The sequence below is a fragment of the Podarcis bocagei genome (genome assembly GCF_964188305.1).
Source record: "Podarcis bocagei genome assembly, chromosome: 5".
NCBI classification, from domain to species: domain Eukaryota; kingdom Metazoa; phylum Chordata; class Lepidosauria; order Squamata; family Lacertidae; genus Podarcis; species Podarcis bocagei.
The window spans coordinates 38,854,236-38,881,225 of record NC_138129.1 but is presented as its reverse complement, the minus strand read 5'-3'; the positions used below and the strand labels follow the sequence as shown (position 1 = coordinate 38,881,225).

Below are 26,990 nucleotides of genomic sequence, written 5' to 3'. Positions count from 1 at the left end.
ATGTCTTCTAAGAGTCAGTTGTTTATTTCCTTGACATCTGATGGGAGGTTGTTCCACAGGGCGGATGCGACTACTGTGAAGGCCCCAAAGATTGTTCTGTTTGCATTCTGTATATGTACAGTTCAGCATATCTATAACAAGTACGTACTTGAAATCTCGGCTTTTCCTTTTTTAAGGACAGCAAAATGTCTTTATTTCATTTGTCTTGAAGATCCTCACAGAAATGCAGTAACTTAGGCTAACAGAGAATGATTGACCCAAAGTTTGTGGGGTAGGAGGCAAGTTGTGATACTATGATCAATAACATTATGAAAAAGGCGTGACCAACTTGGTCATTTCCAGAAAAGCTGGGGAATTTCCAGAAAAGACTTATCCACTGTGAGTAAGCTACTACCTCTTTCTAATTGGCAACTTCCTACTTCCTTTTAATAAATTATCATTTCAAACGACAAGACTCCTAGTGTACTACAGCTGTAGTGCTTCCTTCTGTTTAGAAGTGGCATAAATAAAAAAGCATATCTCAATTAACACATGTTGCTGATTTAAATAAATCTTAATTAAAACTGTATAAATAACACTTTTTGAGCTAGATTGGTTTAGCGATGTGATAGGATTTTTAACATATATAATAATATAAAAAACTATCATAATTGGATGGTACTCCAGGGGATACCAATATCAGGCCTGCCATGCATAAGGGAAAACTTTAATTAGAAATGAAATTGCATATTAACTGCAGCTAATTGCCCTGCTTTGTTTCAGCTGCTCTATATCCTATGCAAAACCATGACGTGATGGGAGACTGACTGGGTAAATGCATGAGTAATGGTGTACAGGGAGACATACCCCTCTGTCTTGTTAATTCAGTTCTGGCACAGGTTGATAATGTTCACACCCTGCAGTTTTTTTTTTACCACATTAAGTTCATAATAATTTTTTGTCATTCCTCCCCCCAAATAACAGAGCCTAAAATTACAATTAACATGTGGCATTCTTGAAAAGATGTTGACGGTAAAAAGAGTTCCTTGTACGCACAAAGGTTGGGAATGCTTGTACTTGGGTTGCACAGTGAAAGGCACTCATCTGCGTATCCTATTTGTGAGCTTCCACGAGCTTCCACAAACAGGTGGTCGCTGTTGGGATCAAATACTATACTAATATCCTTTTTCTGTTCCAGCAAGGCATTACATAAGACCTTTAACGGAGGTGCTGAGATACTTAACTGCTGAAGTAGCATTTTGACACACAACTGTAGTTTTTAATATAAAAGCATGCTTTTTATCCTACCGGATCTGCGTCTCACAATGGAAACAGAAAAATAGGTGCCACCTAGTGGAATATATGACTTACAACATGCAGAAGGAATGCTATACTAATGCTGTTGCTGAATTATGAAAATTCCTTGGAAGCTGTTGACTCTTCATTCATTCAGCAGCAATACTGGGATTATCAACTTTTCAGCTGTGTCCATATTGGACCTCTTCCACTTCTCAAAACTATCACAATTGGGTCATAGCCTCCATTCAGGTTTTCCTCTTGTTACTTAAATGTATGTTCTTCACTGACCAGTTATTAATGGTTTAAACTTCTGTAAGCTTTTTGATACTTTGCTTCTTGTTACTTGTATTCCACGTGGGATTTTTTGAGTTGTGAGAATATTAAATGAGTCAGAGCCAGGTGTACTTCAGTATATTGTAATGGAGTCAAATAGCTTTCAATAGATGTTTTCAGCTTTCAGTTCTGGGACAGTTTTGAAGATGCATTTTATATTTAGTTGTAAACTATAATGTTTGTAGCACATGACACGTACTTTAATTGCAGCCTATGAAATATAGGGGAGAATTACATATTTTTAAACAGCCTAAGTGTTAAAAGATTTCTAGGTGTTGTATAAAGATTAAGAAAACAGCACAGTTCCTGCCTACAGGCTTGCACTGTTCCCCAAATCCATGGTTGGGTGTTGCACAGGAAAAACTTTGGAGTAGTTTTTTGATAACTTTGCAGTCATCTGAAGGTATCCACACAACTAGCAACACATTTTACTGTATTTTATAGCATATATGAATGAAGTACTTCAGCCCAAGAGTGGGGAACCTCTGGCCTATGGGTCTAATTAGGCCAAGTCATGCCCACCTGCCCTATACCTGATGTCATAAGATGCCAGCTGTGTAGCAGGTAAAACCTGGCTCAGTGAAAAACCTGCAAAGCCTTATTCAAAGAACTGTACAAACTAATGCCTTTAAAGGGTTTATGAGGAACCTGCCTGCAGAAGAGGTCAGTTGATGCCCTTGTGGTATTGTGATTGACAGGTGCTTGGCTCTGCCCACCTGTCAGACTTCGCCCACAAAGGGTTGGGGGTAGATAACAGTCTAGCCCACTGGACTAAAAATATTCCCCACCCTTGCTGTAGCCTGGGGATATGTATCAGTTCTATAACTGAAGTGATTGCAGCCCTAGTACAGGCTGATCAAGCTCCCTAGTGCGTATTTTTAAATAGCAGAAGTACTAGAGGAAGAAAAAAAGGCTATATCAGCAATGAGTCTTTCAACCTCCCTAATTCTGTACTATGGTGGTCCTGCGAATGTAAGTATAGATGCTATTGGTACATGCTCCCAAAAAGAGTGCATGGGCCTGTTCCCTAGCAAGGGTGGGGAGCAGGAGGAAGTTGTTCTCTGGACACCTAAGAAGCTGATTGTCCTGAATCTACTGCCTAAGAAAAGTGTATAGTTTGATGGAATTCATTGTCCCAAGATGTCTTTAGGAGGAGATTAGAAAAAAGGAGGAGGATAGGCTTATCATTGGCAATTAGCTATGGTGACTAATTAGAGAACATTAAGCACTATACTGCTGAATACCAGTTGTTGGGAAGGAGGGAAGGGCAACCGTTGGAGAGGCTATTGTTTTTTGGCCCTGCTTGTGGACTTCTGGGGCTATTCTGTCTGGGCATTGCAAGAAATGGCGCTAGACTTAGTGGATTTACTGTTAAAGCCATCAGCTGCTTTAAATCTCATTAGTGATCCCAGTTAAAAGAAATCTACAGCAAGAGTTCAGTGCTTTGTGGCACATATTCCATTTAATCCAGATTGGATACATCAGGTACAGCAGTGGCACAAGACGCAGTACTGTAAATGATATACAAGTTTCAACATATGCACTACAGTTTCAAAAGAAGACAACAGGAAACTTAGGATTCTTTAGAAAGTTTTTCTGAAACGAATCTACCTGCAGTTTTGTACAGTACAATTTTGTCTCAGTTGGTCGTGATGATTTGTAAGCAAAGCCCATTTAGAGTATGAAAATAGAAAATAATGCAATTGAGAGAGAATTCTGGTAACAACATAAAACCTCTAGCGCAAACACCATTGCATTGGAATGTCTCACTGATTTATCAAAAATATACCATCACACATGTTCTGTAATATATTTCATTGGTCCATGGAGCCAGCTGCAACTCCAGTCATGGTAACAACAGAGAACTGAGAAAAGGATATACTACGGATCTTAATCTCTCAGCTGCATGGCTGTTTGACCTGCCGTGGCAAGCATTAGTCTGCAAAGGAAAAGAAAGCAATACACACATATGCGCACATACGCACAAAATTATGAAACCTGTGACTGAAAGCAAGACTAGAGGATTATTTGTCATTTGGTCCCATGACTGATGACTACAATAATTAGACAAGAAAAACAAAAGAACTGTCGTGCTGTGTTAGGTCAACAGTAAATCTAGCCCCGTGGTTCCTGAAATTCCAGTCGACAATGGACTTCTCCATCTTTGTGTCCAATTCACTCAGTCTGGACTTGGAGATGAAGACACCTTGACCTGCATGTCCCCTTTTTTCTCATAGCATCTCTGACATGAGGAACCATCCACAAAAGATATCTTTCTTCTTTTGATGATTCCCCTTATAGCCTAAAGGAAGTGCAGATCTTACTCTGGTTATTTGATATTTGTCATAGCTGAAGGCTTCAGAGTGTAACATCACAGAGTAATGACAGTCCCTCTGTTCCTCATTGTTTGATTTAAACAGCGTGCCCACCTTAAGAGTTAAAAAATGCTGATCATCTTGATTAACGGCCATTGGTATATTTCCAACAATTTGTCTTCCTTAAAAACTAACTTCTCCAATCAGTAATTGCTCTAAATAATGAGACATCTTATTTGGCATCCCCCCTCCAGAAAACATTTTGTATACTTTAATATTAAAGAGTTTTAATTGAGTTAACCAAATGATCATAAATTTAGCACTGAACTAGAGAGGAAGTTATTTTTAAAACTACCTGAATCTTATTGGTAGATATACTGAGACGTTAAAAAGTCAGAGTGGCTTGTTCCAGGAGACACAGTGAAGTCATGAACAGAAGTTCTGATCAACAGTTTTACGGCACAATCCTAAGCATGTTTAATCAGAAGTCCTACTCAGTTCAATGGGACTTACTCCTACCTAAAGTGTATAGAGGATAGTAGCCCTAATCACTGAACTAATCTAGAGGGAGTACCTCACTGGAGGTGACATTTGTCTATGGCCATTGCTATTGAAAACCTGAGTTACAAGGAGACAGTTCACTTTCCTATGACTGACTAGTTTTTGAGAGGGAAGAGAACAATAAGTTGATTATCTACTGATTTAAAAAGAACTCATTTTCCTGGGTAATACAAACCAACCGAAGATCTGTATACAATTACATCAATTGCAAAAAAAGGACACCTTTCTGTAGAAAAATTTTGTACATCTAAGAAACACTCTTCAAAATATTAAAATAAAAAATCCTCTTATTGCTTTTCTCTTTTTGGTGATTCCATCTCCCTCTTCTTTGTTTAATGGTTTTTAATTCAGAAATGGAAAAATTCAGTGGAAATATTAAAACACAAGACGGAATTTTTATTTTGTGTTGATGGAAAAGATGAGTTCAGTTGGATTTGCTCTACTGTTTTCGATCTGCTGTAGAGTTGGTTAGAATTTAGAAAGCGAGAGAAACTATCAGATTTGGGGCTCAGAGACTTGAGTCAGATTAACATTTTGTCTATTTAGTTATTTCTCAATACATAGCAAAACAGTTGCAAATATTGCAAAAAGACCCATAATCCCCTACTTGAAAATGTAAGACTAAAGTCACATTCTCTAGGTTCTAAGATACTAAGCAGGGCAATGATATTTCAGGGGGAGACTGTTCAGGTAGACACATTCGAAATCCAAAGTTAAGTACTTTTGCTTTCAATAGGTATGGTAAGCATACTGCATTTTTAAATTTATCTATTGAAGTCAATGGGACTTAAAAGTACTTGGATTGTGCCCATTGTTTCTGATCCATCAGCCCCAATATACCCATTAATGTCCGCATATTCAGGAACATCCCTTTTCTAAAATCAGGGGAATGCCATACACTTTCAAAATTCTCATGCACACTGGTCTCTTGGCTGAAGTGATGAGAAGTTGTGGATCATACTGACTGACAGCAGTGAGATTATGTGTTTCAGGAATAGTGAATGGTCAGCATTTAGTTTGCCGTGATATGCTGGTACGATAGGATGCCATATATGCAGGGAAATATTTTTGTCCAATTCTGCTTATGAAAAGTAATAGTCATATGAAATGTGATGCCAACTGCCAAGTGGCGGGAATAAATGAATGTTTCAGAGCCAGTTTGGGATGGAAAATGCACTAGATCACTGGTTTTCTAAGACGAGAGAGAAAACACATAGCTGGATACATCTAGTAGGGGCAAAATGATGGATAGCGCAGAAACCACATCTTACTTCACAACCAACAGGTTTGGAACTATTGCTGCTTTTTCTCACCCAATTGTGGGACCCCAGGAGCTGGAGTTATTAGACAGTATCCACTATTCTTCCCTTGCATATATGGAAGGGGCATTGCACTCATGCACCTTTCCGAATCTTTCCATAGGAGTAATTCTCCTGTGCCCTTCACAGAGCAAAGACATTATTTACCTCCCACTATTATTAAAATAACAGGCTGCACATCCTACAGCTACACTGCTAAAATCCAATAGAAGTCAATGTGATTTCAGCAGACTAATGGTATGCGGGTATGGAGGGGGGTTGATGATGCAGACTGTTAGTACTTCTGTATGTCTTTGGCAGGAGGTATATCCTGGGACTTTCAAGTACCGTACTCCCTCAAGTGCACCACACACATGCCAAAGTCATGCTATAGATGGGCAAAAAGAAGTAACATTCCATCATTCCAAGAGACTAGACCAATTTTCCAAGTGACCATTGAACCCACATTTACATTTGTGGGTTTGATGCAGACAAATTCATTTTGGAGGCTTGTAAGAAAAACCAAATTATGAGAACATCAGAATATTGAAATAAAGATCCTGATCCACCAAACACCAATTTTCCAGTTTGCAAATTTGAATATTCTGGGGTTCTGATTTGCTGGAGCCATACAACGAAACCAAGAAACATTGAATTCTTGAAGTAAAGGCACACTCTTCTAGAATGGTCAGTTATAAAGAACTGCATGAAAAGCTCCACTTGCCAAAATGCCTTCTCCTACAGAATAGGAAAGGTACAGGGCCCCCATCTCATCTGGCGACTACTAGTAATGATTCAGTATCATGGAATGCTACCTGCTGTGATTTCTCCTACTGGTCATGGATTTCAATGGTTAATGGCATCATAGTGCCTGTTGCTATGTTCCTATATGCTTTGCTCAGCCCTCGCACCCTTACTGCAGACCCACATTTGCCTACTGCCTCCCTGCAATGCAGCTGAACAAAGATACTTTTGCCATGCTGCAGGGAGGCAGAAGAGCCAGAGGCGGTCCTTTTCTATATCATCCTGTGGGCCACGCATGATAAGAACCACAACTCTGCATTGGAGATGGGAGTAGAAGTTTTTATAGAAGGACTGGTTAGTATTGGACTGTGGCTTAAGGAAGCCAGGCTCTTCTCCCCATATAAACTCTCATTTTATACCAATTACATAACGTGTGATTTCGCGACGAAAAGGGTTTGTTTCTGCTCGAGCTGTGACATATTCTGCATGTGCAAGGACACCCTGCATTTTAGCCTCCCTTTGCACAGATGTAAAAAGTCAATGCAATATGGTGAGGGTAGTGAAGGATCAAGCTTCAAATTGACTAGGCAAGAGGTATAATGAGATGTGATGAAGTTAAACGAAGCAAAGGAAAGTTTAAATTGGGCGTCACAGAGACTCTTATGGGTCAGTTCTCGTAGACTGTGCACCAGTTTCACAAGGGAAATGGCAAAAGTTTGCTTTCACTGGAGTGAATTAAACAGGATCACCCATGAGATAATGGAATGATTGGACTCGAGGACAATGTAGTACTTAATTTCTGAAATCAGAGGTACCAGAGCTGAAGTTTATTTGTTCGCCACTGGCCCACAAACCTTTCCCCTAATCCTAGATGTGTGGGACTGGGGATAGGGGAGAGATATTACTCTGCAGACACTCAAAAGGCACATCCTTTTCTTGTTCCAAGGCTAAACTGTGGTATTGAAAAAGGGTTCTTGGACAAACATTAGGGGGTAAATTAAGGCCTGTCTCATATTACTAGAACAGTGGCTTTTAAAAACTGTGTCCTTGGAACCTTCAGTTCCTCAGAAGCTTATTGAGAATTTCTTGATGAGAAGACTGTTTTATGATGATAATAAATAAGATGAAAGATGAAAAAATATTTTTTAATAATTCCAGTGGCACATCAACTAAATATAAGCTTTCAATGTATGAGCTTTCGTGTGTAATACACACTTCGTCAGATACTCTGAAGCAGAGGTTGCTTCAACCTTATAACTGTTGATGACTGTTATAACAGTTGGTCCCACAGGGAAGTTGATCTTTAAGGTGCCACTGGAATTATTTTAAAAAAAGATTTTTTCATCTTTCATCTTGTTATTTATTATGACTATGACAGATCAACACCGCTATCCACCTGAATCTGTTTCATGATGGACAAGTTCACATGTCCACCATTGCCATTTTTTCCTTACAACACAGTGACACAGTTGAATATTTTAAGGTGGACGTTCAGTATGTGCAGGACAATGTAGACCTAACTGGCTTGGTTGTTACCTAGCATCACCTGTTGTCTTCCAGGATTGAGCTTGCAAGGGATTCTGTGGACAATGCACCAAAATTCCTTGTTTGAAATCTGAAGATGGAAGGGGTTTTGGAATAAACAAAAACATAGCACTATAAGGTATCTGAGAAAAAAAGAAATAAACTAAGAAACAAGTTTGTTGTTAGTAGGTGATCATACGTTACATTAAGTTTTAATTTTATTTGGCTGAAAGGTACATTTCATTAGAACTAGCTGTTTTTATTCCTTTTTGTGGCTTCCAAGCACTATTTGCTCAATGCTTTTAATTTAGATGCCGAAAAGCAAATCAGAATAGAAGTCTGAAAGTAAAGACGATTCCCTCCCCCCCCATTGGAGCTGCTTATTATATTTTTTTCTGAGCATGATGTTGGGTTTGCAAAACCTCCATGTTTTCACAGCAACACAATTTCAGAATCAAAAACATTCTGGGCCACATTTTGTGATGGTTTGCCAAAAATGAAAGCTGCAAAGCTGCAAAAGACATTATGGGATACAGAACCTAAAATACATTTGGAAAAAAATGAAACGTTAAATGAGTCCGAAAAGGTTAATAAATCGTGTAAAATTTGTGACGAAAGAACACAATCCACAGAGCTCTGTATTATTGTAAGCCTTGTTGACATGGATAGAAGTCCCACAGGTTTGCACCCAGGGGAGGTACATTATGAGAACATCGGTATAAAACCTTATAGCTGGTTATGACTCACAGTCCTACACTTTCTAAACAGTATAACAATATTTTAACAATTGGTGAACTATTTTTGAAACATATTTAACCATCTATTAACAGTGTTTTATAAATTGCTTAGAAATGGTACTCTAATATAAAGTAGATCCCAACAATCTAGAAGCGATCCTCCTCTTTGGCAGGAAATGATGCTTTAACAAGGGAAAGTCAAATATTGTTAAATTGCTTTATCCATCAAACTGATGCAACCCAGAGACTGTCACTAAGAGCCACAGGACTGTATTACAAAATGAAACACACTATCAGTCCATGCAAAACAGTTGGCTCCTGAAGTAATCCTACCAAGGACAGTTTCCACTGACTATCTGGCTACTATATACAATGGGAGACACTTCCAATACTATTAAATAAACACATATAAAACAGAAAAAAGAAAGAAAGCATGGGCATAGATTACAGAGTATTTCTGAACATCTGGCGCAGTTGCTTTGACTGATTTTGCCCTCTTTGAAACTCGTGTGTACAAGATTAAAAAATAAAATCCCCCCTAGGCTTACTTCTTTAGACTTTTTAAAAAATACAGAACTGGTTATTCTAGTCACACTCTTTACAAGCCAGTGATAACAAAATAATTTTTTTAAAAGCAGAAAATTGTGGTGGACTACAAATGCCTGTCTTTCCCCCAACAAATATCCCCCCCCCCAGCACATACAATAATTAGCAGACAAATACACTGTTTGCAACTGCAATTTGTGTTGAATTAAAAGGCAATTACAGAAAAAACAAAACCCTGTCTTAAGAAAGAATGCCATCCACAATGAGAGTTTTATTGGTGCTTGTGTGTGTGTGACTGCATGCAGGTCTCTATTTTTGCTACTGCGCACTAAAGGCTGAAGCCTGCAAAGACACACTCATGCAAGAAAAGGGTACACAGTGAGTAGAACCCCTGGCTCTACAGGCACTACTTAAAGCTTGTCGTGGACCATGCAGATGGTACGTCTTTGCAGGGTTGAGCCCAGAAACCGGAAAGTGTGCTCAGATCTTTTGTAGTCGGAGTGTGCCAAGTTTCACGAATCCTCTTGCTTGCTCTCACCCACACACGCACTCACAAAAGAATGAAAATCAAATTCTCGTGACAAGGTGGCTTTTTTTTTGCCTAAAACCTTCAGCTATAAAAGAAAGCAAATGTGTACTTTTGGTTGATTAAAAGATCCTGCTGCATGAAGGAAATAATAATAATAATAATAATCACAAAATCCGTTTTTTTTCTAATCACCTTTTTCAGTCATATCCTCATGAATAAATATTATCCATTAAAAACCATTGAAAAGGTGCTGAGATACACAGTGTTATAATTCTGCTTCTTTATTGACTTTCTCGTAGCTATGACAGGACGTCTCTTCCACTTTCTGGAAACTCTTCTATGCCCCACATCCGGGAACATTTCTTCTTGTTGACAGACAAAAGAGAGCTCCTTCCAACCAGCCCCTTCTAGCTTCCCAGTTCTTCTGAGCTCACTCTGCAGCATGAACGTGAGTTTGAAGGAAGCTGCCTTGCGAGGCTCCCGCAGTTAATTCTTAGATGCCGGTCAGGTTGGTCTAGCTGTCCACCCAGCCACTCATCTAGGCACAATTTGCAGCAAAGGAGGAACATGGAGGTGGGGAAAGGGAGAGAAACGCCGGCCTTCCAATCAGCCTCCTTTGACTGACACAGCCTTACAAAGCCGACACCTTGACAATGTTGCTGCTCATAGCGGTAATGTTCGTTGAGTGGCCGGGGCTGGATGGGGCAGGCCTGCTTTCGCCTTCTGGGGTCAGTGCTGGAGGCGTCGGGATGCTGATGATTGCTGTGGTTATTTGGGAGGCTTTGCAGTTCGGTCTCAGCCCATCGTCTGATTTCATATTTAGGCTGGATCGACTAAAAGACAAAAGACAGCCGGGGGGTGGGGTGGGGAGGATTAAAAGGAGCAGAAGTTGCAAGTTGTTTGTCGCAAGTGTTGGATATCCTCGTGCAATATTGTCTTTGTCAGAGGTTGTAAAGACTAGGCTAAAACTAGGTGGTGGGCCACAAAGGACTCTGTGCAGCTAGAACCTCTTCAAGCCCAGTTGGGGACATGGGAGATTTCTTGATAAATTGGCAGTACTGTAAAGGCATGGATGCATTCAGCAAGACAGGTCTAAATTCCAAAAGCCAGCATTTGGGGTCCTCCTTTCTGTTCTTTGGTTTTAGCCTGGAGGCTGTGGTGCAGCCTGCCCCATCAATGCATCTTGGGACAAGCTGCCCCCAATGAGTTTCTGCTCAAAACCCTTGCCACCCAAAATACCTGGACAGTAAAAATGGGAGACTGCGACCTCCTCCAACCTGTAATTGAGGACTAGCCAAGAAAAACACATATATTGCCCATAGCTGATCTAAAAGCAACCTAAATAGGGAACAACACAGATTCATTCTTCACACTGATTAACGTCAACATGGAATCCTATCTTGTTGGGTCTAGCTGTTGAATATTCTGCCCAATTAATGGTTAATCCTGCTTTTGTTTCTGCAGCATGTCTACCCTTACAGGTCATCCTAGATTACTTGGCTGCCATTCTGTCTCTTTACTCCTTGCCCGGCTCAAATATCACTCTGCAGAAGTCCTAAGGGCTTGGCAGCTAGAAACATTCCTATTAAGAGCTGCACTGGTTGCATCCTATGATTAATTATGGAGTGGAAATGATAGGGTTGCTCTCTAGCCAACTGCCTATCTGGATTTCAATACAAAGACAAAAAACTCTTTCAGTATGAAACCCTGGCTGTAATCTTAGAGTGACTTATAAAGAGGATCTTCTGAAACCTCAGTCATTCTAGGTATATCAGTAGGAACCTTACAATGGTTCAGTGCTCTTGACGGTTGCCAGTTGTACCCACACCCAAAATAAGGCACACATCATTAGGTTGAACTGAGGCTGCAGCTTTCTTTATTTTACGGAGGCAATCTTCCCAAAATACGGAACTTTTGGGTGCAGGCAACAAGCTTTTGCCTCCCTCCATTTATGGGGGAGCAAGACCCCATCTCCTTGTCTGCATCTGACTCTTTCTGGTCAGACTTCTAGCTGTGTTGAGGAGGGATATCTACTGCTGCTCCCCTGAGCCCCAAAGTTCTGGCTGCATAATGCAAACAAGCTGCAGAAAAGAAAAGGTGTGATGCCCGGTGGCCCCCCCCCCGGCCTCACCTAGCTACACATCTGGATTAGGCAGATTCATGGGGGAGAGGGCTGTCGAAGGCTGCTAGCCATAAAGGCTGTGCTCTGCCTGCAAAGTTAGAGACAGCAATGCTTCTGGTTTCTGGAAGTCACTCGAGGGCAGAGTGCTCCTGCAGTGACGTAGGAAGGGGCGTGCAGTGGGTGCAAGAGTTATTTTTACTAAAACACATATTTTTGCTATTTTGTCACCCCTCCTCAGTGATGGCACTGGGGGTGGCCAGCACCCACTGCACTCCCCCTTCTTACACCACTGTCTCCCCCATCTCAGTGCCTCTAGGTGCTCTCCAGCGATTGCCCTCTCACCTCTTTCCCCACTCTGATTTGCATGTTGTGGCCAGGAACCTATTACCTAACTTCCCATCACCAGTGAATGCTAACTACCATTGCCCTGATGGAGCAGATAAAAGATAAAGAATAATCCGGAGCCAACCTGGGATAAATTCCTACTCTGCACATTTGCATTCAGCTAATGTTGCGCTGTGTTGAATGTGCAAGGGCAGCTGCCGAGACCAAAGGAGCCTGCTCTTGGAGGGGATGGCTGGAGGCAGGACAGGTTCCTCCCAGAGTCTTCATAAAATAAGGTTATTACTGTCTTTAAAATAATTTTATTATTGTGTTACTAGGTGTGGGCTTTTACAGTGTCAGCTGCCTTGCAGGCCAGTTTCCAGGCAGAAAGGTGAGATAGAAATATTGCAGACAACTCCCGATTTGCTCACTGTGTTATGAACCTAACATCAGCAATTCAGAGTTCTCTCTGTTATAAGATTTCAAAGTAATTTCAAATGTAAACTTGCATAATACAAGATAGTCTGTGAGCCATAAAGATGGCTGCCCCACATCATGACATGGGACAGCCATCTCCTCCTCCTTTCCATACAGATCCTGGAAACATTGCCATGTGATTGCACTTTCAGGGACATTTCTGGTCTTGTTCAGAAAAGGGTCTGGCAGGTCACCTCATATTGCAGCAAAAATTCTAAGAATGCTCTCTTGCACAGGTGTAGAAATTGCAATCATTCTCATTTGAATGATGAAAACAGTTTTTTGGATTGAAGTCAGGGCTCATTATCCATTTGAAAATCATAAGCATAGTAAAATCTGACTTGAGATCTGATTGATTTTACGTTCTGGTAGCATCACTACTTGTATGTGGTTTTAGGAGGGGCCGCAGAATTATTAATTTTATATCCCCCAACAGGGGGATCTGTGTGCTGTGCAGGTGTCAGTGTTGGGTTGGGGAGGATTCAGATGGCAGAATAAGCTTAGAAAATAGTATGAGCCACATTAAAAAAGTGCAAAGAATGGTTTGGTATTATCCTATATGTCCTTAGCCTGAAGCAGATACACAAATTAAGCATGGGGTGAAGAAATTGACCCACTTACAACACTGCTGCACTTTCTTTTGCCACTTCAATTTTTAAGAATTAAGAAATTTCAGTTATCAGTTATCACCTATTTCCTGCTGAACACAACCATATGATCTACAATCAAACCAATATATATTTCAGATTATTCCTATATGAACAGTTCCCTAACCCATATACCGTCCTCATTTCATTTAATAGTTGCATAACAGGAAAATATTAGCAGGTATCATTTCCCCACCAGAACAGCATCTCCCTGGCAATAAGATCTGCAGCTGTTCATTTCTGCTTATTATGCAGCAATGGCAAGTGTATGTTAAAATTATCTTTCTCTTCCAGCAGTGTAGGCTTGACTGCTTTCTCCTTAAACACTATACTAGATCTCATTTGCTTTTGACATAAGCTGCCCTGACTGTAGGCTGATTCACACAACAACATGCTGGCCTATGTAAGAGTTTATTTCACAGTGAATTGTTGGTATTTTTAATAGTCTTGCAATGCTTAATATGATTCCAGACGGCAACTCTCCACATCTGACTCACTTTCTGAACGTTTTCCAGGAGGCAGAAAATTGCGATGTTTCGCCATGTTGAATGGGCCTTACGAATGTCCATGGCGGAAATCACCAAAGAAAGGTAGATTCAGATGCCTGGGTGTCACATGCTAGCCACTTAAAAGCTTACTATATGGTGCCTGAAACTGCTTAGGGGAAATGGTTATTTGTAGATTCTTAATCCTAGCATTACCAGCCATCTGCTTCCTAGCAACTGCCATGATACAGTGATGCTGAGAGTAGAGACATCTACCTCCCCACAGGGAGGTGCCAAACACTAATTTTCTGTATCTGTAACCTCCCCACCAGCAGAATGTGAAAATGCACAATGCAAATCCTCATGGACGATACTAAAAATGTCTTCCAATTTGCACTAAATTTTATTTCAGCTCTGCTACGCTGGACTTGTGGCATGGGAAAAGCATCCCGGACGCCAGCTCAACACACTGCCTGAATGAACTTGCCCCTGCTTGGGCTCACAGACATGTCTGCTAAAACCCTCTTTCCTAGACCAAGGGGTTCCTGCTACCGTACCTTGTTGTAAGTGAGGGCTGCTCACTGCACTGGATGTGTATGGTGCTGAGCTCTTGCATGCTCCGCAGCCGGGTCGCTGGCACACTGGAATTAGGGAGGTGGGTTGTCTTCTTGCTGCGGCGGGAACAGCAGGAGGTGCTCAGTCCTTGGTGGCTCGAAAGGGAGGGGCTGCGGCTGGACGGGTAGTTCTGCATCGAGCTCTCCAGACAGTTCTGCTCAAACATCTGCTCATCAATGAACTCATGGTTCTGTCAGGGAGAACATCAGCAAATGTCAGGAACTTCCCAAGATGACTTTAAACAATCGCCGCCGCCACCCGGAGGGCGACTAAACTTTCAAACAAGGACCTTTGCATATTCTGTTTGGTCGTGCTTTTGGGAACCATGACATAACTCTCTTTCGAGAAGCTAATAGGCTCTTCAGCTGGTGCTGGTGGCACTTCCTGTTGAAAAGGACACTTCCAGATGGAAATGTGCTCTAGCTGTATCCATCCATATCTACAGCCAACATATATATATATTTTCTGCTCAGGTTCCTTCTCAGGCATTGACAGGAAGTGCCGCCATTGCAGCTGAAGGTGGAAGACACTTATGCATTTTAATATAAAGCTTGTACCCAACTAAGTTAGTCCATTAATCTCATTGGGTCTGCTCTGAATAGGACCAGAATTTGGATACAACCCAAAATAATTAAGAGTACTTCATGTGAAAAGTTCCATGATAAATCTTTCCATGATAAATTTGAAGAAAGGTCTCTTACCTTGTTGGACGAGAAATTAGCAAGTTTTTGTGAAAATGCATCCAATTACCCAAGATGCATTGCTATTTCCACACACACACACACACACACACACCCGCAATTAATCTTGTTTCTGGAGCTGTAGGGTGGAGTTGTGTCTAACTTTTTTCAAGTCTGAGAGAAGAGGAAGCACATATGTGTGGAAAATGTTTGAAGATTACTTGTGGGACTACACTCATTTCCCCAGACCAAAACTCTTGTCACATTTCATTCGCTTCATTTCGTTTCTGTCATTTATGGGTTTGGGAGATAATCTTTGAGTGCCCCCCTCCTACAGAAGGACTTACTCTTCAGAGAATTGTTTATTAAAATGTGAATAAACATAGAATCAGCACTTTTTCGCCTTTATGCACATCTCTAAATTTGATGCAATTTGTCCCAAATAGGGGAGGAGGAATCTCAAGTGAGGATTGCAAAGCACTCAGGTTTAGGTTCTACTAAAAGAAGTTCGCAGATGAAATTAAATAAGGTAGAGAGGAATGCTGGCATATGGTGCAATTTTACCATTATAGAAAAGAGACTAGTAAGCGATAAAGGGCAAGACAAAGACTAGCAAGAAGGCCAAGAAGTGGAATACAAACTGGCAAATGTGTATCATATGCCAACCACCTCCTTTGCATGAATTTATTTATTTTTTTGAGCTTGAAGAAAAGGAAAGCTGTGCAGGTTGTACCCCCAGCAGTAAATTGAAATGAAAAGCAATGCAACAAGCAGCGCTGATGCAGACATACCCCAACTTTAGACGCTATAGACAATTATTTTTTACTTAGAGTAGATCCCTTGAAATTGGTGGACCTCAGTCATGTCCATTCATTTCAATAGGTATACTCTGAGCATTATGAACACTGGATACAACCATAGGCATTTAGTGCAGAATTGTCATGCTTCACTCACTCACTTTTTAGGGGAATCCACACAATACCATTATCCAATTATTTTTATCATAAATTTCCCTGTGGTTCGTCCATCTTTCTCAGACTGAAGAAAGTCCATCTTTATTCAGAACACAACCTCCATGGGCATAGCTGCCTAATGTCCCATATTTTTCAACAGGCGTGGTTTTTACGTAGGCAGCGAGATATCAGGAAAGTGAACTTAATCACAGCTCAGCACTTATAGCATTTGTGATGGGTGCATTTTATGACGCGGGCATAATTTTTGTTTCTGAAACCAATCATTTAAATATCACGAAAACACTTTTCTGACTGTAGTGTGTTTTTTCTTGTTAAAAAAAACCCCACCCCATAATGCTATAATGTTGTGGTTACAACCCTTAGTCATGGCAGAGGGTAAAAGCTTTTTTGAAAAAATCATTTCCCTAAAATCTGCATTCTTTTCATAAAGTATTATGGTCCTGCAGCATCGTTATTGTTGGCATCCATCTGTCTTGAGATACAATGGGGTGCACCTCGGGGTGAAGTCAAACTGCTGGAGAATCACAGTGCCTGCTGTGGCTGCAGAGACCAGTAACTTGCCACTGCTTCCTTCCATGTTGTTCTTGCTGTGTTAGCAGAACCAAAGTCAACTCCTTGAGGCGCAAGCCTGGGCAGTGTGCATGGATATCCAGTGTTGCCCAGAGAACAAGACCCCCTCCTTGGCCCCTCAGATGTCCAAAGGAAAGCAGAGCAATACATTTGGCACCAGCTAGACTGCAGGAGTTGCTGGAAGGAGGTTACCATATGACAGGGACGTCCAACTCCCAGTAGACTGCGATCTACTCACAGTATAAAAAAACTGGCAGTGATCTACCCATTGTCATAAAAAGACTGGCAGTGATCTACCCATTGTCATAAAAAGACTGGCAGTGATCTACCCAAAGTTGTGGAGCTTTCTTTTAGGAAGCCAAAGTTGTGGAGCTTTTTTGAGTAAGCCAAAGTTGGGTTGCTTTTTTTTTGCTTTTTTGTAGGGAGATCGCTGAGAGGCCAGAGATCAACCAGGATCTACCAGGAACACCCCACAATCTACCAGTAGATCACGATCTACCTGTTGGTCATGCCTGTCATATGACATCCGACCATCTTAGGGACTCCACCATTATACAAAATTTTACATCATGGTGGTTATACTGCTATATCTCTCATGAAAAAAAAACCCATTGGAAAAACGTTTTACTGGTAATTTTAATATGCATAATAAACCAATCAATAAGAGTCATAAAATAATACCCACCACAAAGTTATACCAAATGTGTGCTGAGCTTCAAATGGCCTTACCCACAGCAGCTATGCCATGTCCACTGGTGTAGAAGGAACATAGGATGTACACATTGAAGGAGCTCAACAATCCCAGTAGTGCAGAAAGCCATGTGCAATTCTGCTTGTAGTTTACCACAGAAGGACAAAGACGTGTTAGCTGTCTGGCAGGAGCATAAGTATCTTGATTTTATCATGACCTTCCTGATTTAACATTATGAAGCAGAGATAGACCTAAGCAAAGCGGTTAGGATGGCAAATGGAAGGGAGAACGACATGGTTAGGGGAAAGGTGATGCTGATATTTTATAATCAACCCAGCTGAATTGCACAGAGCTGTCATTCTGTGCTTTCAGGTAGGAAGACAACTTGTGAGAAAGCTTCCACCTAGGACTCCAATTCCAGGAAAGAGGTGCCCTTCATATGTCACAGGACCTTTTTACCTGCAACTTTATTCTGTGGGACTATCATAATCTTTAAAAGCCTGTTAGTATATGGGTAGGGTCATGCCAGCAGGTCTTCCCACGTACTTGACACCTGGCCAAGATCAAAGGAGATAATCCTGTGGGACAGTGATTGGCAGCACCCACGAGGCACCAGGCTTTTGAATGTTTTGACAGCAGTTTCCACGCTACTCCCATATGTATGCATATAAAGAATACTCTAGAAATGTAATGTTGTGTAACCTAGAATAGCAATTTTAGCCAGATCAGGGAAAAATACATTGCACAAAACAGGGGAGAGATGAGTGGTGTCTTGTACTTAACACAGGAGCGAGAAAGGATAAGACCTCAGAACATACACAACTCCCACAACCACAAAGGGCAGATAACTTAACATTCATATTTAGCATATTCCTTTTTTGAGCTAGAAAGGGTGGGGAAAAAACAGATAAAGCTGTTTTCCATTTGACAGTCTTAATAACACTGGAAGCCACCAGAGAGCAAAAGAGCACCAGCATGCACAATCTGCTAAAAACGGGATCAACAACAAGGAAGGAAACAACACTCAAGACATGGCACAGAGACTGCAGCAAATGGATTGAATTAAGAAGGAAATACCTTGAAGGTGGAAGTTCGTACAGATAACAGGGGATCATCCCCAAGATAGGACAATCCCTACAGGACAACATGTCAACAAAAGATAAAAACACCATTGATTGTCCATCCTAGCATTCCAAAATCAACTCCCAGCATTCCACGTGGCATCACACAAGTTTGAATGGGCAATATGACCATTTCCTTTAACACATTTCGCATTACACCAATAAGATGCTTGGGCTTCCTTTGAGAGCCAAGTGGCCCAGAATAAAATATTATAAGCCATTTATCTGAAGCACCCCCAGATGGCAGCACATGAGCAACTAAAAGCCATAGAGCTGAATTATAGTAAAATAAGTAGTGCTGCCGAAGAAAATATGGGATGTATTGTGATACAGAATAAGGGGTATGGCTCTTGAATTTATTTCTTTGTTTTATCTTTCTTTATTTTACAGGTTTTGTTTTGAGCAATTGCCTGAGTTTGGAGAGAATTAACCACAGCTTAGAATGACACTGAATTTCAACAGGCGTAGGTGATACAATGAATCTGATTTCTGGTTTGAGGAAAAGGTGAATTACCCTTTCAAAACTGTTGGTAAAACTCTTTTTATGTGTAGGTCATTCCTCATTTCTCTGACAACTTTGTACCATTGTAGAATGACACTTTGGTGTTTCAGCAATCCATAAATTATCACAACAATTTCTTTTGTTAGTGCAATGCTTCCTTGATTGATCAAGTAAGTATGATGGAAAGACATGCGTTTTCAGCACAAATGCTGACTGAACTGTTGTGATGGGTGCACTGAAAAACATACACCAAACATGCTGCATGTCAGTCCGTGGGTGACAACTTCTGTGTTGAAAATGATGGATGGTTTAGGTCAGTAGCATACCCCTTCCTATAACCAAATAGCCATTTATCACTGATCAAAGTTGCAATGAGCCACATCTGATTCCAACTCCTGCCCCCCAATTTCTGACAAAGCATTATACATATTTACATTAGGATCTCAGCTTGGAGGATAGATGGGAAATAATTTATTATATTTCCTATCAGATTAGTTCATATATATCTTGGTCATTAATTGCTTCTTTAACCAATCAGCTTTAAAGGCATTAGAAACTCTTTTTCCTATTTCCCCCCTCCTCAGTTTATTATTATACTAACATTGACCCAATGGCAATCCCTTCAGTAGCTTCACATCATTGTTGAGGCCGGTGTTCTTTTCAGGCAACAAATATATGTAGAATCAATGCAGGGGACATGAGTGGTTTGTGCCCTCTGAACAGAGCTTATGTACATACATGACCCAATCGATGCCCAAGTTGAAGAGGTTGGTTAATGCAGGAATTGGGCATTAAGTGTGGTGACGTCTGCAGTTTGGAATTTCCTCCTCTTAAATAATAGGCAGGCACCATCTCTTGACTTTGAGTGCCTAAGACTTTCCTCTTTTAACAAGCTTTTTAAATTGCAATACTGAGATTTCCCAGTCTGCGTCTGTATTGGAATTGCTTTAAGGTGTTTAAATTATTTTGTCACTTGTTTGTTGCCCTGGGCTCCACTGGGAGGAAGGAGGCAATATAAATGGAATAATATATCAGTTTATTGTGCCCCTTTCCCCATGTTGATTCTACACACATTTGTTGTCTGAATAGCATTTGCATAAACAGTGCTCCTATTTCTTCACCACTGTTCCACCCCCTTATTTCCTCTATAGTGTCCAAGGCAGCATACATAAAGATAACTACATTTCACTCCCCACAATGACCTTGTGAGGTAGGTAATTTGTGTAAGGCCACCCAGCAAGATTCGTGGCTGCGGGAGAATTTGAATTGAGATCTCTTCACTCTACTTCCAACACTCTGTTTACTCCCATACCAGACTGGATCTCTGTTTATCCATTTGATAGCAGGGATAGCAAACTTCATCCTTTAGCCTTACTCCCTCCCCCCCCCCTTCTCAAATGAATATGACAGAAATGCACTGAGATGCTTGTTTATGAATAAATGTCTCATCATGGAGATATTACCCAAGGCATATTGATAGTGCTTATTTCTTGGGTGGGGGCGTTGAACATGCTCATGCAACACATTAGTCTCTGCAGTCCATATGTGCCATGCCTCTGGATGTGGTGCCTTCTACCTGCTCCTACAGCTGGCGGAAACGACAGCAAGATCAACATGGGCTGTGCATTCTGCACCTGCCCTCAGTGGTGTAGCGTGGGGGGTGCAGGGGGGGCCGGCCGCACCGGGCACAACATCTAGGGGTTAGGGTTAGGGGGCGCAAATCCACGGGTTAGGGGGTGCAAATCCACGGGTTAGGGGGCGCAAATTACTTGCCTTGCCCCGGGTGCTGACAACCCACGCTACGCCACTGCCTGCCCTTGAGTTTCCCTATGGGAAAAGGTATCTGCTTTTCTCCCGTACGCTGCCTGTGATTAGGGTGGTCTGCTGCTGCACTGCAGAAACAGAGGCACAGGCAGCTGGAGATGGATAATAATCTAATGTTCTGAAGAAGTGGTGTCGAAGGGGTAAAGACAACACAGATACGGGTCCCAATGCAGCTTTAGTTGTGGCCAAGTAGCCACGTGTAACAACTGAACGGGGATGTGCATTGTGAGGCTCATCAAATGACTCATCTAGCCAAGTGAGTGTAGCCCAGATGAGCAATATGATACTAATGAGGATGTAACTAGAAGTGCATCTGCATTGGCTACCTGCATAGAAGACTGCTTTTATGTGCAGGTCTCAGGCAACTGTCACATCATTCTATTCCCAGGGCTGCTGTGCACTTTTCACTGTAGTATGCAGTAGTTGAAATGGAAGCCTTTGCCCATCTTCTGAGCAGTACAGCTTTCACCTGGGAGTATGCCATGCTGCTTTGATTCCTGGGTATAATCCAACAACTTGTAGGCAGTGCAAGACAGGTGTGCACAGCAGGCATCTCAAGTTGGCACCAACCCAAAGCCAACTACTAGTAAGGGCAAACCCTGAGCATCTCTGCCTTTAATTCTCGGTGGCAATATTTTGCTAGGCATCAGACTTTGGTGCTTTTTAAAAGAAAAGCATCTGAAGGTCAACAAAGCAAAAAGACATGTTGAGTCCTGAGAGAAGCTACCTGTTGGGTTGCTTGGTGCAACACATTTTTTTAAAAAAAACATGGTGCTGGAACTAAGGCGTGTATAAAATATTTAGCACATCCCATCAACTGTTAATAACATATTTTTATGTCTCCCAGGGTACATAAATCTATGTATTTGTGTTGTTTACTTTGTAGTATCCCTGCATCTTCTTCAATTGAAATCACCCCCAAGAGTGTGAGATTCAAAGTTAGAAGGCTTCCTGTTGCTACTTACAGTTGTTTTTTCCAAGCAGTGCAGTAGGTGGTGATGCTGACTTTCAATTATAGAAGTGGTTTTGCTGATGTTGTGTTCATCTTTCATAGATCCCTAAACAGAGAGAAAAGGCATTTGCAGTGAGACCGCTGGCACAGAGAAAAAGGCAATCAGGTCTGCATCTGAAAATGCAGAATGGAAAAGATGAGTGAGGAAAAAGATGTGAAAAGCGCCCCCACCTTGTCAAATTGTAGTGTGAGAAGAGGCCCTAATCCTTCCACCCAGTTCTGGCCCAAGCCATGTTGCTGAACCAAAAATGAAGAAGAGCAGTACCAAGAGGACTGTAAGCCAGAGAAAGTGAGAGAAAAAGAGAAAGTTGGTGATGGTGGCGGGGGTCTTGAAGTGATTGATGCTCAACAAATTTATTTGTGATGAAATGTGGCCAACACATTTTGGCAGGGGCGGGGCTTAGTGGTGTAGCATCTGCCTTGCATGCAGAAGGTCTCATGATCAACCCCTGCCATCTCCAGGTAGGGTTGGGACAGATTCCCTTTCTCAAAACCCCGAGAGCTGCTGCCAGTCAGCATGGACACTGCTGAGCTAGATGGTCCAATCGCCTGACTCAGTATAAGGCAGCTTCCTATGTTCCTGTATCACCTTCTCGAGGGCAAGAATCAGTATTAATTTGCACACCCTCCTCTTAATAAGGGACCAGACATGAAGTTTTGGAATCTGCAAACAGGTAACACTACTATTCTAACAAGGTCCAAACTGTGTGGCCTCCTATGAATCCGAGGCATAGGAACCTGTAACCTAATTCTTGGATTTTTGTGTGAGCTCCCTTGTCAGTTAATGCCCTATTCCTAGCTTTTCTTTGCCAGGTTGTTAGCTCTGCCGAGGGAATTCTAACCTTCTCATGCCCCCTCCAGCCATGTGGCATTGAGTGGTTGAGCAGGCCAGTCATCAAGCAAGGCTCTGTCCCGCCCCTGTTCTCCAGCCATGAGGCATTGGTGGGCAGGTATGAGGAAGCAGCCCTTCGTCTTCTAGAAGGTGCCTCAAAGTGCTCATCACTCCCAAATAACTCAACCCCATGCTGTGTCCACCAAATGGAAATGTGGGGAAACTACCAAAACTAAGCCAGAGTGAAGTAACCAAAAAGTTTGCCATGTCCAAGGCCAACCAGGACCTCCAGGAAGAAAATCATACATGGCCCTAATTAAGTGGTAACCAGAACATTTCCTACACTGGCTCCGAAAGGTGGGCAGGTGCGTGCAGCCCAAGAATCATCAGAAGAACTGAATGGAGGCAGCAACTAGGAGCCAAATGCAGCCCCCCTCCTTGCTAAAATGTTTTGCAGCTGACCTCCACGGTTCACTTTCAGGTCAGGGGACTGGAGGCAAAAAGTGCTGTCCCTCTCACCGCCTAAGCTGGGGGAGGGAATAATAGAGTGTGATTTTTACAGTGAGTTGGTACAATAAGCGGAATAATGTGGTACACCAAAATGCATTGTATATATTTCACATGTAAAAAAATCGTTTGAGCATCGTTTCAAGGCTTTGTCTCTCCTTTTTTGGCTTCCAAGACATGTCAAAAGGTGCGCCCCATGATCACTTGCCATGTTACAGAGGGGAATGAACCATGTGCACCCCCAACAATATCATTATCCAAAACCATACCCATTATCCATGGGTTAGTGGTGACCTCAGGGCATAACAAGCAGAGGGTCCCCAAAAGTACTGGTTTATTACACTTTGAAATAATGCATACTCACTTCTTAAGTGGGCTCCCCTATAAAGCCATTAAGTCCAGAGTCTAAAACTCCCTAAGTACATCACTGATTTGGCTTTGCATATGCCATTAGGCTAGCTCTCTGCCTTCTTATTTACAACATGAAAGTAAAACACAAACTATTTAATCCATGTTGAATGGTATGCAGTGGGGTGGGAAAGGAAATGAGAAGTGGTTGATTCACGCAAAGAGAATGGAAAAACCTCCACATCAACTATTCTTTTCTACACAGAAGAGTTGTAATTTACGGGAAGCAGAGGTTACTTGCAGAAAAAGTAACTGGTCCTCATTTGCCACATAGCTCTGCCAACAAGCCAGCGTTTCTGTGTCGCTTGTTAATGACTAATCTGAGATGTACACACAAGGTGTGTGGGATCCCCAGCACTGCATGGATGACAAGCAACTTCATCTGCTTGAAATAACTGGAATCTCAGCCCACGCTAAAGGTGAAGAGCTGCAGTTGAGTAGTTATATAGCTTATTAATAATCAGCACTTATGCAGAGCCAATATTTCTTCCCAAGACGTTTCACACCTGCATCGCCGTGAGAGAGCAGCATTCATCTTTTCCAAAAGGAAACAGAAGCCTTTTCGAGGTAATTACGGCTGTTGTTCCATCATTGCAGAGGACTGAAATGTATTCTTTCCCCAGCTAGTGGACCCTTTGACATTGTCCCAGCACTCAGTGGCAATGCCATATCATTGGCATTCTATTACAGTTCAGACTGCTGTGTCCAAACAGCCACTCTAAAGCTACTCTAAATGAATTTTTCAGCTGCTTTCTTTTTGCTTGTTAGTTTCTTGGGTGTGCCTGTCTAGGACCCTGAAGATGCCTTTCTAAGATGGGCAGGTCCACAGGTAGAACACATGCCTTTCAGCTGTTGCTGCTCTGCAGCACCTATCTGTCATGGGGCTGTCAGGTAAGGAACGTCCAGAGTGAGGAATTAACTCTTTATTGTCAAACGTACACTTGCAAGGCGTGCCCATCAGTCCTACGTCTCTCAGCTGCTCCTACGTGTGTACCCAATGAGGCAGTTGCAGCAACAGAGAGGGGTCCCACCCCAACCTCAGCTCTCCCACCTGAGTTTTCTGCAAGCAGTCAAAGACCACACCTGTGTGTAACCTGCTTCTGCTCCTCCCCCTTCAATCCTCTTTTGGTCCTGGTGGAAAGTGGAGTAGGAGAGGTAAGGCAGGAGTAGGAGGAGTGGCAGCCCTTGACTTTACACCAGCTTGACCTATCTCTAACTCCTCCTGTACCTGTTCTCCAATCCTGCAGCTTCTCCTGCCTCTGACACTCATCTCCTGGCTCCCCAGATCACTGATCTCTTCCTCCAAGTCAGTTTCCAACCTCTCTTCTCCCAGTGCCCACTCCTCAGTGTCCAGCCAGTCCCTGCCACCTGTCTTCCCTGATCATTTTATTTCTAGGAGGACTAGAAACTGACATTTTTTAAAAAATGAAAGCCTAGGGTCATTAAAGGCTTTTGTGGCTTCTATGGTGCCTGCGCATTGCATTAGTGACCCCTTTTTGACAAGAAAAGCATACAGTGCATCACTGAGCCATGGTCCATCCTGAAACGTGCTCCACTGCTTGAGTCATGCCAGTTTCCTTGCAGGTTGCCTCCCTTCTTTTTCCATGTCTGCATTACCCCTCTCCACACCCCAAAAGAGCCCCTTGAGTGGCATAGCTATGCTGTTTGGGAGCTTCTTAAAATACCTAGGAACAAAGCATTGGATCAGGTTTTGAAATGTGTAACTATGGCAAATGAATATTTTGTTATCTTCACGCATTGTAACTGAAACTTGAAAAATACAGACATTTTCACCCGCTTGTTTAAGTGCAGTAAAGCAGATCAGCTGGCCTACCCTGGGCGACCTATTTTCCCGGCCTCATCAAACTGTTCTCCTAATAAGGACATCACCTATTTTTAAAAGTATCTGTTATGTCAGGCTCTGCCTGATAGGCTTTTGTGTATATTACAAAGCCCCAGATTTTGTGAATGGGCTGTGTACATCACTTACTTTTTGATTCAAGGACAAGGTTTGCCCAGAATTGGAGAGGAAGGAGCTAACTAGATACAGGCTGTGAGGCCTTTTTGATACACTGAAAATAGGATTCTTTCATTTCCCCTTTTCAGCAGCAGCAGCAGCTCTAAAAACTACATGGCTAAGGATTGTGTGTGTGTGTGCTTGTTTAATTTAAACTCCCTGACCCTGAACTCCACCTCAATTTCACAGCATGTCTTCTGTGATCACTTCCATCAATTTATTTTTTGCGTTGAGTGGTTGGGATTTTCAAACACCATTAGACCCATTAAAATGGCAATTATGCATTCAAAGGAGCTCCTTAAACTTAGGTTGATGTTCAACAAGATGTTTTAGGGAATCCCTTTCCAGTGTTGCCTACACATTCTTAGAAAAATATGTATCATTACCATTATCATGATGCCACTATAGATCGCTTTTATTGTATTGGCATGCAATTACAAAATCTTTTCTATATTGCATTTTATATAGCATTTAAAAAGTGTGCTTAGCAATCTCACCTTGGACTACATAAATCTCCAAACAACCATAGGGAGTGAGTCATTATTTCCAGAATGTACTTTTACAAGGTCATCCAATGGAATTGATGGTAGAGCCACAAGGAACAAACACTGATTTTGTGCTTCAACATCAAAAGACTGGGAACAGATAATGGTGTTAATGGCCTCGGGGACTGCAGCAAGGGCTATAAACTGGTGAGGCTGGTCCCTTCCCTTGGCTGGGCTCTCAATGCTGCCTTATCAGATTCCTAAGGGCAACTTCACACATCACAAAATTCCAGCACAAACGTTGCTTCCATGTTGGATACTGCATGTCTACTAGACATAGATTACAATGTGTAATAATCCTTCAGACATGTAGATTGTTGCATGTTCATGTATTGGACACTTGTAGTCAACCACACACAAGCTGGGAATTGATGCTTGGCTAACATTGTTGAGAAACAGTGTTTGAGTTTTGGTCTCTGTTGATATTTGGCTTTCTTCCAGCTCTGCACCATTGTAACAAAGCAATAAAATGAAATGAAATTCAGTTGCTGGACAGCATACATGACGTCAAACTAAACAGTGGTTTGTTACCTGCTATTCATACCACCACTGTACAAATAATCCACCCCATCCCTTACACTTGCATGCATGCACACTCATACACACACACCAGTATGGGAGTTAGGTATTTGTCACAGTGCTTCTCATTACAGTGGTACCTCGGGTTAAGAACTTAATTTGTTCTGGAGGTCCATTCTTAACCTGAAACTGTTCTTAACCTGAGGCAGTGGCGTAGCGTGGGGGGTGCAGGGGGGGGCGGCCGCACCGGGCG

At 41.9% G+C, this 26,990-nt stretch overlaps 1 protein-coding gene and 1 long non-coding RNA gene across 10 annotated transcripts in view; one reads left to right on the top strand and one right to left on the bottom strand.

The window, feature by feature from the left end:
• Positions 1–3,046: 3,046 nt before the first annotated feature.
• KCND3 (potassium voltage-gated channel subfamily D member 3) overlaps positions 3,047–26,990 on the bottom strand; it is a 280,666-nt gene continuing 256,722 nt past the window's right edge. For 6 of the 9 annotated variants that reach the window (XM_081195180.1, XM_081195181.1, XM_081195182.1 and 3 more), the window contains exons 5-9: positions 22,081–22,182; positions 21,863–21,955; positions 18,528–18,584; positions 14,478–14,725; positions 3,047–10,698 (exon numbers count right to left, since the gene is read on the bottom strand). In XM_081195180.1, the coding sequence (XP_081051306.1) occupies positions 10,497–10,698; positions 14,478–14,725; positions 18,528–18,584; positions 21,863–21,955; positions 22,081–22,182 (702 nt within the window). In that variant the 3' untranslated portion in view covers positions 3,047–10,496. The remainder of the gene's footprint in view (positions 10,699–14,477; positions 14,726–18,527; positions 18,585–21,862; positions 21,956–22,080; positions 22,183–26,990) is intronic. The other 3 variants (XM_081195186.1, XM_081195187.1, XM_081195188.1) reach the window with 3 other exon arrangements.
• On the top strand, positions 10,199–20,677 carry LOC308587543. The gene is made up of 5 exons (XR_014008429.1): positions 10,199–10,313; positions 12,650–12,702; positions 13,951–14,025; positions 14,333–14,483; positions 18,962–20,677. It is a non-coding gene; the product is annotated as an uncharacterized lncRNA (long non-coding RNA).